This window comes from Rhinolophus ferrumequinum, chromosome 12 (assembly GCF_004115265.2).
Source record: "Rhinolophus ferrumequinum isolate MPI-CBG mRhiFer1 chromosome 12, mRhiFer1_v1.p, whole genome shotgun sequence".
Taxonomy (NCBI): domain Eukaryota; kingdom Metazoa; phylum Chordata; class Mammalia; order Chiroptera; family Rhinolophidae; genus Rhinolophus; species Rhinolophus ferrumequinum.
This window is the reverse complement of record NC_046295.1, coordinates 35,157,804-35,171,213: the sequence shown is the minus strand read 5'-3', so window position 1 is coordinate 35,171,213 and position 13,410 is coordinate 35,157,804. Positions and strand designations below refer to the sequence as shown.

The following is a 13,410-nucleotide window of genomic DNA, read 5'->3' as shown; positions in this document are numbered from 1 at the left end:
ATTTAAATATGTTTTTAACGAGCTCGAATATTCATGTAGTATTTCCTCATTTGGGGAGTCTTTTTGCATTGTGAGAAAGGCTTACCATGAATGAAGGGCATCTTGTGCAGTGAAAGTCTAAATTTGCCACAGGGTGAAGACCTCACCAACGGTAATGTGCTTTTCATTGAAAAGAATTCAAGGACCTAAAACTTCTTCATGAATGTTTTACTGTTTAGTCATTTTGTAACTCCTAGAGGAAGACAAAAGTAGCAAAACCAGAGTAAGACAGTTCTGCCCCTCTTTACCCACAACCATTCTGTATTTAAGGGAATGTGTATGTGTCTCTTGAATAAATACTAATAATCCCTGAGATTTCTATTATTAGGGTAGGTTAACTGCGAAAACAAACAGACCCCCAAATGCCATGGTTTTAAGGCAGTGGTGCTTAAACTTGACTGTGCATCAGAAACACACAGTCAAGGAGGGCTTATTAAATAAAACAGATGTCAGGCCCTCCCTCAGAGTTTCTGATTCAGGAGGTCTGGGTAGGGCCTGAGAATGTGCATTTCTAAAAAGTTCCCGAGGGTATGCTGAAGCTGTTGGTCAGGGGACCACATTTTGAGAACCACTGGCTTAAAGAAGTTTCTGGCTTTGTTTTTTAACAATCCAGGGTAGAAGGTACTCGGTCAGCAGTGGTCTGCTCCACTCAGTCCTTCAGGAACTCAACCTGGCAGTGGCTCCTCCATCTTCAATATTTGCTCTCCCAAAGTCACTTTTGTCACTGTCATTGCAGCTCCCGAAAAAGGGAAAAGATGGGTGAGAGGGGCCTGGATATTTGATACATCACTTATGTTCACAATTCACTGGAAACAATTTAGTCATGTGCTCACTCCTAACTGCAAGGGAGGATGGTAAATGCAGTCTTTGCCGGGGCAGCCAACTCTCAGCTATAACTCTGTTAGTGATGAAGGGAGACCCAACTAAACAGTGGCTCCTGAGTAACACCACGCTAACGAGCCAAGGAGCACTCATCATGCCACGCTCTTGCTCCAAATCTTTAATGCATCTTCACTATCTGCCACATTAAAAACAAACTCTTTAGCCCCATCCCTGGCTTTCTTCAGTAGCGCTCTCATCTGCTCTCTTTCCCTCCGTAACCTATGCAGAGTCAAACTGGACTAATCTCTGTGAACTAAACTCGCTCCTCGTTTTCCAGCCTCTGAAATATTTCTGTACTGGACTCTGTCCCTGGTCCACGCCACCCTCCAGCTCTGCCTAGCAGAATCTTCTCCCAAGGCCCATCCATCTCACATGCTTTCTCCAAAAAGAACATTCCTCATCACCCCCACTGGGTGTGATCTCTCACCGTCTGTAAATTCCACAGCCCTTTTTGTATGAATATGGGCACCTACATTTTGCTCTTCCTGGAGTTAGTGGCATATTTGCCTTTTGCCTCATTTTTTATTGTAAACTAATTGAGGACAGAGGCAATGTCTGGCTCTTCTTCGGTGCAGTACCTAGCACACCATTGGTATTCAGGAAATACTGGTGAGTTAATAAACATTTAAAAGTTTCAAGGAACGTCTCTGAAATGACTCCAGAATATCTAGAGATAGTGACAAAATAGGTATTGGGTTTTCCATCAGCCACTAACCATAAACTGTAGCTATGATTACATTTATTCCTTTGGAGAAATCTCTTTGTGGTTTTTTTTGCTCTTTCTAAAACGTGTTTTGGCCATGAGAACAACAAGTGTAACTTAGTTTTCATTTTGCTACTCATTTACAGATCTCGGAAAGTTTTCACTGTGACCTGAACTCTGACCAATTCAAAGGATTTCTGCGTGCCCATACTCCCTCTGTTGCCTTATCGAGTCAGGCAAGATCTGCGGTATTCTCCGTCACCTATCCATCCTCAGACATTTACCTAGTCGTCAAGGTAGTGAAACACAGTCTGATTTGCACATTCTGATGTTCCCATTTTTGCATTATTCCCAGTGCACATATTGGGTGAAAGGTGTCAGAACGTATCTCTCTGTCTTCTGTGAGATTCACTTTGTGTCTTTCTCAACTTACTTTTTTCCTTTACAAGCAAATTCTCTGTTGAATACTAGAATCACTGTGGGTTTTGGAGTCATACAGTCGCAATTTTGAATCCTGGCTTTGCGACTTGATTGTTATATGGCGTTAGCCAATGTACCTACCCTTTCTGAGATGTAGTTTTCTCATCTGTAAAGTGGGGATAATAAAACCACCCTCAATGGGTAGTTGTGATTATAAAATACAGCTTGGCACATTACGGGCACCCTTCCTCCTAACCAATGAAAGCACCCTCCACTCTCCAGCTCTGTGAGGCTGCTGAGGAGAAAAATCTCAACTAGTTTTCTAACGGTGTTCACGGTTTTGTAGAGACCCATACTTAAATGTCTACAAGTGTAGGCTCTGACAATCTGAGGTGTCAGCTCTGTTTTCCAAGTTTCACTCTTCCTTTTTATGACTATCTCACAGACTAAGTATGTCTAGGTAAGAGTCAAAACTGGGGGACAGTCGTAAGTAGAAGGACCTATCCTAGGCTTTACTCTGCTGATGTAAGAAAACCAGAGACTTTCTCTATACACTAAAATGACGGGTTAGGAATTAACAACAAACATTGAACATTTCACCTACCTTAAATGAAATTAGCTTAAAGCCCACTGCGGAAGCCCAGTAGTTAAATTCAAAATTCCTGCTCAGCCTAGAAAACAAAAGAAGTCAACACTAGTTGTATAGAGACAAATTTTTCTTCACACTACACTTCTCCATGGATGACTTTATTTTGGTTAATCCCTAGTAGAAGTCTGCTAAATAGTAGCAGTTATCTATAGGTCACCATGACTTACTAAATCTATTCCAAATATTTCAAATGTATAAATGCATTCATTTGGTAATAACAAACATTCTTGTAATTGTCTTGGATATAGTTAAGAAATTTAAATCTACTCATACAGTCCCTGGTTTGCTTCTGATATGTTTTTCTTTTCTGTAATGCCATATTGTAGCTTTTTCCCCTCTAAACATATAGTAAATGGTATTATAATATTTAGCACATCTATCCAGGTAGTTCCCATTCAATAAAGAGAGGCTTCTTTCTTAGTTTTATTCTCAGGCTGAACACCAGAATCTTAACTGTATTTTAGGTAGAGTTACCTAGTTGAGTATTGCGTATAATATTTCTTTAAGGGGTTATTTCAGGCTTAAAAGTTTTGTTTCTCAGTTGAAGGATGGAGAGTAAGGATGAGAGTAAATCTGACGTAAAACTTTAAAAATAGACATGCCAGGCATTGAACCAGCTCCTCCTAAAGAGAGCAGAGGTTCGCCATTTTACCATAAAATTTTCCAGGTAATTCTGATAATGCTCCTTTCCCTTACCTGCCATGGTTATGAGGGTTCATTCATTTCTCTTACACATAAATCACAAAGGACCATACAGCGGGCTCTCATAGCAGCCTGCAGCTCCTCATGAAGTAGCTGGAGTTTCCTTTGTCTAACTCAGTGAAGGGACTCCATAGTATGTGCTGATCTGGTCCCACCTGCATTCTCCTGCTTCCAACTTCTGGAGACCCCTCTCCTGTGGGTTCCATACTATGCAGTACTAGTGCATGAAGCTGTGGAACTCCCATTCCTTGCTTCAGGGTCCTATTAAAAGGTTCTTTATCTCTCTTCAAAGTTTATTTTAAAGACCACATTTTTATCCTTTGACTTCATGGAAAAAATTAGCTTCCTTGCAATTTGCCCTATAAGCTCCTGACTATGTCCTTCAGAAGAGTAGGGTCCAGGTTTATTGTGTTCACCATCTGTCTGCCCAGCAGCCACCATAGAAGGTACCCCCAACAGATGTTTTCTGAATGACTGAATCAGTGAATGATTGCTGACTAACAGGAATACCTGTCAGTCCCTGGCTCGAGGGTTGGGTGTCTGTGTTCTTAACCGGGGGCGTTTTTCAGGGGGATCAGCCTCGTCTTCACCCTCTAGCAATGGAAAGGGGTTTAAGCTTCCTTTGTGAAAGGAGGGATTTTCTGCTTGCAATCTCCCTGAGACAGATGTCCATTGAGCAGACCCCTGCCGCTTCCTTTCAAACTCCATTAAACACCCTCCATCGCTAGGGTAATTTCTAGTTTAAATAATTTGTGCCTAACTGATAATGCCAATTAAAAATGTGTGCCTATTGGAATATGTTGACCCAAATTTCTTCTTCAATAATTCTCGCAACTAATGACACAGACTAATATGGGACTAAATCCACTTGTTTTTTTCCTCAACATCTAAGTTAATTTAAATGTTCTTGGAGCACAGGGTTAGGAAATTCAGATTTCTCCTTTTCTGTCTCTTAAACGTGGTGCCCAAATTTATAGTCAGCCAGATCCCTTACCTGAAGCAAAATCGAAGGAGATGTTTGACAACTGTAGCCTTTATTCCTATTACCAGCCAGTCACCAAGTGAAAGCTGCACCATGCCACTGCTTTTGGCTTTTTTCCAAGTCTGTGAAATCCAGAGAAGCAGCCCTAATAGGAAATACAAGGGAGAGAATTACAGATACTTTATTCTGTTCATTTATTCATTTTGTGGAGGGTTTGAGTCCCCAAACCTGACTTTTACAGAGGTCATATCTCTTTTTTACATTGTAAGCAATAATAAAGAAAATGAGCTTTTTACTTCCTACATATGTCTCATGGGTTTTGTTTTATAAAATAACTTTTATTGCATTTTTTATTGTAGGCATAATGCATGTTTGTTGTTTAAAAATAGACAATACTCATAAGCAATAGGAAGAATAAACATACCACATAATCCCATCATGCAAAGATAATTGCTATTAACATGTACTGTTCATCTATTATCATCCTTTTAATATGCCTTTATGATTTTTTTATAAAACTGTATAATACTCTTCTAAGAATTTTTTAAATCAAAAAACGTATATTATGCACATCTTCCTATGACATCAAGTATTGTCACAAAACATCATTTTGATGTTTGCATAGATTCTGTTATATGGGTGTAATTCATGTACATTGTTTTAATATTATTTTTGTTGATAGATTGAAAAAGTCCTTCAGCAGGGAGAGATTGGAGACTGTGCAGAACCCTATATGGTTATCAAAGAAAGTGATGGTGGAAAGGTATGATATTTTGCATATTGCTAAATAGTGACATCTTAGAATAAGCAGATATTTTCCATGAGTGTTCCACAACATAGTTAATGGAGGTTAGTTCATAAGATGTCCCCATAGGAGACACTAATAAGTTGTATTTAAAGCAAATAAGGAAGAGAAACTGGTCATTGATTATAACTTTTTAGCGAAGTAAATGTTTAAACTCAACAAATGATGATATTCTCACCAATGTTTGATTATCAGACTTGGCTAGGACAAGACCATGTGCTGTTGCCTTGGTTCTAAGGCTGTGATCCAGCTGGTTGGGAGGGCCACAGAGACCCCACGAAACTAAACAGAGCTCTTCTGGTTTTTCTCAACAGCATGGGCCACCATCCTTTCTGGTAGGGATATTTGGAAATTGGCTGAGACTACTGTATGTCATAAATTGATTAGTACAACATTGGGACTGAGCTTATGAAAAGGGGCATCTTTTCTCAGCACCTGATACAATTTTTAAAGCATGGCCCTTTTGGAATAAGACTTGCCTAATCAGCATCATACTACAGACTTATACATTTCAAATATGATTGAAACCAAGACATTTTTTTAAATCTATCTTTTGCTCTGAACTTACAAAGAACACCCTGGAAGTGTTGTCAACCTAATGAGGAAGTTGTTAGGATCTTTTATAGATTTTTCTGGACTTTTCCAAGGGAACTTTGAAAAACAGGCTCTCTTGAGAGCAGGGTAGATGATATCCAAAACTTTTTATCCCAAGATTCTCTCACGTGAATTCAAGTCATGTAACCAGCCCCTAACAGAGGCACTTGTTGATTAGCTGGTATAATAAACCTTGGACTTTTTTTTTGAGCTTAAGGTATATTTAACAGTTGAATGTAGCCTTTCTCTAAATTCCTCCTTTCCTAATCTGATGAGAAGTCCCTCATCAGTTAGACTTCTGTCCCAAGTTGTGTCAGTTTTCTGCCGAGTCATCACTCTTTTTAATCAGTAGGGTAGGGATTGGGGAGGTGCCTGTCATATCCATGGCAGGGCAGTTGACTTGGTACTGGTGCCATATTTGTTTCTGCTTGTCTCTTTCCATTTTCCTCTAGAGTAAAGAAAAGATTGAAAAACTAAAACTTCAAGCTGAATCCTTCTGCCAACGTTTGGGGAAATACCGGATGCCCTTTGCCTGGGCTCCCATAAGCTTAGCAAGCTTCTTCAGTGTCTCCACCCTGGACAGGGAGGTAACCGATGTGGATTCCATGGTTGGTAAGCTTTCCAGCTGCAGTGGGAAGGGGTGGGCTCCCCAGTGTACCAACTCTGAGGTCAACTGTTTATTAGTGGGAGATTGGGGATACAGTAAGGTGTGGGGAATGAGAAGGAGGAAGGAGATAAATAGGATGAAACACTATTATGGCAAATGCATGATTGGACAGTGATCCCCCAAAATTAGCATGAATGTTTGTGGAATTTAAGTATTCTCTTCTAGTAAGATTTTTGGTTGGAATTTTCAGGGCAGTTTGACACTTTAAAAAGTTAATTTTCAGTAGTCATCTCCTCTTAAAAGTAAGATTCTTGAAAATAACAAGAAAATATAACAACCATTTATATAGTGTGTTAAACAAAGACACCATGGTTGGCTTCTAAACATAAGAAGAGCCACCGTCATGGGGGTTTCAAACAGCAAAACTCAGGTTTCTCAGCAGTATTTCCAGTCCCTTAAAGTTTATTTTGCCAAGTGCAATGAAAAGGTGGATGCCAAAAGAATATTTAGTTACAATTTATTTAGCATATTTCTCTTTTTCATCACCCCACCCTTGATTTGAATCATTATTTTTTTTAAAACAGGTTTGGTATGAAACTGTTCAAGAGGGTTATGGAGTTTTCAAGTAGACCCACCCCACCTGTGGCAGAGTTCCTATTTTCCTAAATGTCTTTGTATCCAGCAAATATTTAAGTCTACAGTTACATTTCTCGTGACATTTCTTGTGCATGCCTTAGCCCTGCCACTTATGAAATGTTGCCTTTAGCAAGGAGTGGAGGAAAGGGTATTTTGTTATTGTTGCTGCTATTCTGGGGTTTTTGCTGGCCAGAACCCTTGTGTTATTTTCTGATTTATCAATAACAAATCTCATTTTAGTGCATCCTGACCTTCATACCACAGTGTTGTTGTTGTTTTTTAAAATACCAATCTCCATGTAGACTCAGGTAGCCTATTTAAAAGAGTTATGCAGAGAGTTTAGAGGACACCATAAATTAGATGATACCATAAATTCAGACATAGGGCTTGCTGGGGCTTCAGTAATGTCCAGGTCTAGGATAAATGAACCTGATGACTACAGAGACTGTTCTTAAGAAGCAACCAGAAGATGCAGGGTATTAATATTGAGGCCGTATGGCAAGAATTAAGGGTAAGAGAATATTCAGAAACCGGTTGGCAATATTAAGAGTTCTAAGCAATTTATTCACAGTAGAGCCCCTGAGTTTTACAGTATGAAAGAAACAAGATCCTCACTGAAATCTTAAAACGGGGTAAAACAAACAAACAAACAAAAAACAAACAACTAAGCGGAGTATCAGGGTTTGGGTGTTACTCAGGGTTCTAATCCCCATTACACAGGTCAGCCAGTTCTGCTGCATGGTCCACACAGCAGGAGCAGAAGATAGCTGGGCTACAGAATGTACTCAGGCTGACCCTCGTATGTTTGGGTCACAGTCCCAAGTGCCTTCAAGGGCATTTGAGTACAGGCCTCTCCCAATGGAATGCAAATGTAAAATAAAACAAAAGCAAACACTGTTGATTAAATAAAGCTTATCTGCAGACCCTGTTCTGGCTGCAGTTCTGGACTCCTGCTGGGTGGCGTCTGGTCTACCCTCCATGTGGGAGAGGACTGTCATTGCTCTGGCCTTTCCGCTCTGGTCAGAGGAGGTTAGAGGCTCCAATAGGGGGTCTAAGAAAGGTAGGGGTCAGTGGAGGGAAATTTTCATTCAAAACAAGAATGGCCATGTTCACTGTTCTTGTTCAGTGACTTTAAACATATCTGATGTATGGTAAAGTTAATAACCTGTTAATAACAGAAAGACATACTTTAGAATGACCGTTGTTTTCCTTAAAGGGAGAAGCTCTGTGGGTGAGCGGAGAACTTTGTCCCAATCGAGAAGGCTTTCTGAAAGAGCCCTGTCCTTGGAGGAAAATGGGGTTGGATCCAACTTCAAGACCACCACTATGACCATAAACAGCTTTTTCAAGCAGGTATCTCTCCATGTTACAGCGTGTCTAGATTTGTCCCCACAATGATGGGTGCTGGAGCCTGAAGGGGGAGTATATGTAGTGATTAAGAGAACAGTTAGTTAACCTCACCAAGCCTCAGTTTCATTATCTACAAAACAGGGATGATGGTACTTGCGTCATTTGCCTTTTAGGAGGATTAAATGACATGAGGCATGTAAAGCTCTTCTCAGAGTGCCTGGGATATAGCAAGTGCTCAGTGAGTGTGAGCTCTTTCAATTGGGAGAAGAATTCACTCCAATTAATCAAAACTATCCTATTTGAACTCTCCCGGTCAATTCATTTAGTAAGCTATGAAAACAGTCGGAAACATTGTTTCCTCCTTGGTTCCAGGGTTTCCTGACCTGGCTGTTGTCCTTACCGCTCTTCCATGTGCAGGCTTTGCAGGGCTGCCTACTTGCTCATGGCATGTGACCACTGCGAATGATGCTCTTTGTTAGCTCCACACCGAGGCTTTAAAAAACAAAGAATTTCCTAGAGTAATTAAATTCATAGAAAAGAAAGTAGAATGATGATTGCCAACGGCTGGAGGAAGGGGGGAATAGGGCGTTGTTTAAAGGGTCCAGAGTTTCAGTGTTGCCAGATGAAAGAGCTCTGGAGATTGGTTGCCCAACAATGTAAATGTACTTAACACTCCTGAGCTGTACACTCACAAATGGTTAAGATGGCAAACTTTATGCTACGTGCATTTTACTACCAAAGAAAACACAAACTAGAATTAGACTAGTTTGACTCTGTTTAGACCATTTTCCATAGTTGGAACAGTCTTCAAGGGGTTGCATTAACAAATCAAAATGCAGAAGGGATGCTGAGGGTTCTGTGCATATGCCACATAATAGGAATAGCATGGGACTGAAAAGGTTTCTATTCCAAACACACCCCTTCCAATTGTATTACCTTGGGGGACAAAGTACTTAACTAAGTCTGAGTTTCCTTATCTGTACTTGAGAATACACTTACCTACCTACCTTACCAGGCTATTAGAGCTCTTGCCCATGAGTCCGTTGGCAGAGTCCTGTCCCATGTAGGCACATAGAGGGTAGTTTTTATGCTTAGCCTCCTTAGTCAAGACAAATGTGAAGAAAATGAGGATAGGAAAAAGATGGAAAGATGCTTTTTCCATCTTCAAATGTTTGAAGAAGGAAGTAAACTTATTGTGTATTATTCCAGGAAGTAAAACAAGCATCAGTGGCCTTAAGTTATAGGGGAAGAAGCGTTTGGCCTAGATTATCAATGATCAAACAGGCTTCCTTAGAATGCAGTGGAAGCCCCATCCCCAGAAGGATTGATGAGAGGCTGAGTGGCAGTAAGTCCAGGAGTGGTAAAAAAGGAATATTTGACAAGAAGTTGAACTAAATGACTTCAGCATTGCCTATCATCCTAATTTCTATGAAAGGCATATGAAAATAAAATATAAAGATAGAAGTCTTTCCAGAAATCATTGGTCCCTACCCCAGGAGGTGCTTCTCCACTAACCCTGACTTCTCTCTTGGCAGGAGGGAGATCGCCTCAGTGATGAAGACTTATTCAAGTTTTTAGCTGACTACAAACGATCTTCATCCTTACAGAGAAGAGTCAAGTCAATTCCAGGTACAGATGGCTTGTCATTATCCTCTTAAGCTGTGCCAAGGTCATTTATGATTAGACACATTATTTATCAAATGCTAAAATTCACAAAATCATGTTTACCAAGTGAAATGTGGGATTGCATTAGGAGTTGAGTCTGAACTGGACTGCTTTTTCTGGAAAATTATTAATATTTTCTATTCTATTGAAGGACTGATTCTGTAAATAAACATGCTTTAGATCTGGTTTCTCAGATAATCAGGTAATTGTTTGAACAGAGCCTCTTTTATCATATAAAATATTATACGGAAATCTTAGGATGAAAACAAAACTGAAAGTGAGATACTTTGGTAGAAGGTGAGGGCACCTTGCTTATCCTCTGCTTAACAGCCACTGAGGCACTTCTGCAGGACCCTGGGATACCGGGGAACCCAGTTCGAAAACCACAAATAGTTACTGAACTACTGTTGTCATACTGTGGTAGTTCTGGAAGGGGCTTTAAAGATCCACTAATCCATTTCTACTCATTGTACAATTTCTTGCTTTTTCATTTCTAGACACTAAATCTCAAAAGTTGTCATGACATGCTTTTACTCCAGCTATAAGCAATTAGCTGGGAATTTCAAAACTCTCACATTCCCACTTCTTCTTATTTTCATAAAAGAAATATGCTACAACAATCTTTCTTGATTCCCTGGGACCATGAGAATGCCTTTACTAAAATAGTCGTATTTTCTCTCTTTAGGCTTGCTCAGACTGGAGATTTCTCTAGCTCCAGAGGTAATCAATTGTTGTCTGACTCCTGAACTGCTGCCAGTGAGACCCTTTCCTGAAAACCGGACACGTCCACACAAAGAGGTTTTGGAATTTCCAATCCGAGAAGTCTATGTCCCTCATACTGTGTACAGGTAAGAAGCAAAGGCTCCTGGAAAACCATTGAACCCATATTTAGAGTTTTGTTTGGATAATGCTTTCATCATCCTTCAACTTCTTACCTTCCTACTTCTTAAGTTTTAGAGAAAATGAAATATATTTACATAACTATAGATGATCGCTAGATCACTTTCTAAAAATGGTTCATCTAATTTTCTTTAACAAGAAAGTGTTACTTGAGTTATAATTGGATTGTAGTGGACATTTTCCTTCCAAAAATGAAAAAATCCTCCTTGTCATTACCTTGGTTTTTCTGTGTGCTGAAGGATGTATTAGGAAAAGAGCAATATGACCAAAATGTTCTCCGTGTGTAAAGACCGGTTTTTAGCTCAAGACCAACTCTGTCCAAATAAATTTACAGCAATGATAGAAACGTTTTATAGGTGTGCTGCCCAACACATGTGGCTATTCAGCATTTGAAATGTGGGTCGGGCACTAGAAGAAGTGAAATTTTAATTTTATTTAACTTTAATTAATTTGCATTTACATTCAAGTAGCTGTAAGTGCCTGGTGGCTGCCATATTGGACGGCACGGAGTTAGAGAGCAAAGGCCTAAAGGTTACGCCTTTGTTTCTTAGAGACCCTTCACCTGGGGGCTGGGAGGGAACTTGTCAACATACAGCTATCAAAGGCATTGCTGCTCTTGTGGTTTGGCTTTTATTTTGAGAAGGTTTTTTTGTTTTTTTTAATGCAGAGAAGAATGCTATCACAAGCACCTTTTTTCCACCATCTGGAAATGCTGCTCTGTGTGTGTGTGTGTGTAAAATCACACTGATTAAGTTGAAGTCTCCTTTTTCTCCACAGACTTCTATCTTGCTTCCCAAACATCACTGATGAACATAAGTGTGTCCTTTCTTTCATTTTCTTTGGTTTCATACATGTATGTATATGTATACAGAGGATCCCACAAAAATGTATACACATTTTAAGAGAGGAAAAAACTGTATTAAAATTGTAATACAATGCATGACACTAGCATTCCGTTTGATTAACACCATCTTTTGAGTGAACGTCATGCTACACATTGCTACCGGAATTCAATTCAACTTCGAAAAGGAATACATAGGTAACATCTCTTAAAATGTGTACTTTATTTTGGCACCCCCAGTATATGTATTTGTGAACATCAAATGGTATTATTTTATGTTCATTTTAAATGTACATAAATGGCTATGCACTCTATTATACTGTACTTTTTGTCTAACAGTATGACTTTTTCTTTTTTGTGTATTACTGTGGACTCATGAATCTTATCAATTCAATGTATTATATTCAGTTCCTGGCATTATCCTTTTTACAGATTTTCACAAATTTAACCAATGGAATTCCTTAATAGCTTATATTTTAGAAATATTAATATTGATTTATATAGCGCTTTGTCATTCTTTTTAAATGTTGTATAGTATTCCTTTGTGTGAAGAGGCCATATTTTTATCCATTTTCTATTTTTCTATTGATAGATATTATGTTTTTTTTCCGGTTTGGGGATCTTACAAATACTGTGCAGTGAGAATTTTTGTCTTTGTCTCTCTGTGCACATGTATGAAAGTTTTCTGAAGAAATATGCCCCAAAGTGAAATCACTGGATAACAAGTAATATACATGTTAAGTTTTATTCATACTGCCACGTTTTCCCCAAATTGTACCAGTTTGCAATCATGCCAGCAGTGTAAGAAAGTTTTGATTCCCCCAGATCCTCACCCACACTTTCTGTTATGATTGATGTGTATGTGGGATTGAAATGCAAAGAATTTCAGAAGCCGCCTAATCCAAGCACACCCACCCCCACATTTCCAGATACACAAAATTGAGGCCCAGACAGAATGAGTGAGTGGTTCACTGAGGTCAAAAATGACAGTGAGAAATATAATAACCACCCACACAATTACAAATGGACCTCTTCCTTTCAGTGTTGAAGTACAAACATCTTTCCCCCATTTAATCCTTTCGGAAGCAGCTCTTCATTTTCTATCCTCATTCCTTAAATACAAACTCAGCCTACATCCCCCTCCTAGATAAATAAGCATTCCTAGGATGCAGTAGCTTCAGCTCTCCATTCCCTAGAGGGAGATGAAGCCATGAAAATGCTTGCTTATGAATGTTGTGTTTGTATCTTTTTAGAAACAAAAGATTCCTATCTTATAAATGGGAAAAAAAAATGCTCGTGGCATTGGAATAAACCTACACCAAATGAATCAATAGTTATTCAACTTCCCCTCAGCATTTAAGCACGCATGGGAGGCATTTACAACTCTCGCTACAAACATTACCCTTAATTACATCACAGTGGGACTCCGAATGCCTTAGTGCACCAAATGACTCAGAAATGTAGACATGCTAAGGCGAACAAGTCTAGAAGGATTACTATGGACCCAACTTGGCTTCATGAGAAACGGACCCACAAATGCAAAGTGAATATTCCTTAGTTGTTGTATACATTGTAGAAATGCCAAGCCCACCCCCATTAAAATTAGGTCTCTACTCTTGGGAATGATGGAAGAAA

General features: G+C 39.3%; 1 protein-coding gene across 7 annotated transcripts in view; it reads left to right on the top strand.

The window, feature by feature from the left end:
• DOCK8 (dedicator of cytokinesis 8) overlaps positions 1–13,410 on the top strand; it is a 193,313-nt gene that overhangs the window by 77,947 nt on the left and 101,956 nt on the right. For all 7 annotated transcript variants that reach the window (XM_033122589.1, XM_033122588.1, XM_033122593.1 and 4 more), the window contains 6 exons: positions 1,771–1,920; positions 5,060–5,140; positions 6,229–6,388; positions 8,236–8,372; positions 9,905–9,998; positions 10,720–10,882. In XM_033122589.1, coding sequence (XP_032978480.1) covers positions 1,771–1,920; positions 5,060–5,140; positions 6,229–6,388; positions 8,236–8,372; positions 9,905–9,998; positions 10,720–10,882 — 785 coding nt within the window. The remainder of the gene's footprint in view (positions 1–1,770; positions 1,921–5,059; positions 5,141–6,228; positions 6,389–8,235; positions 8,373–9,904; positions 9,999–10,719; positions 10,883–13,410) is intronic.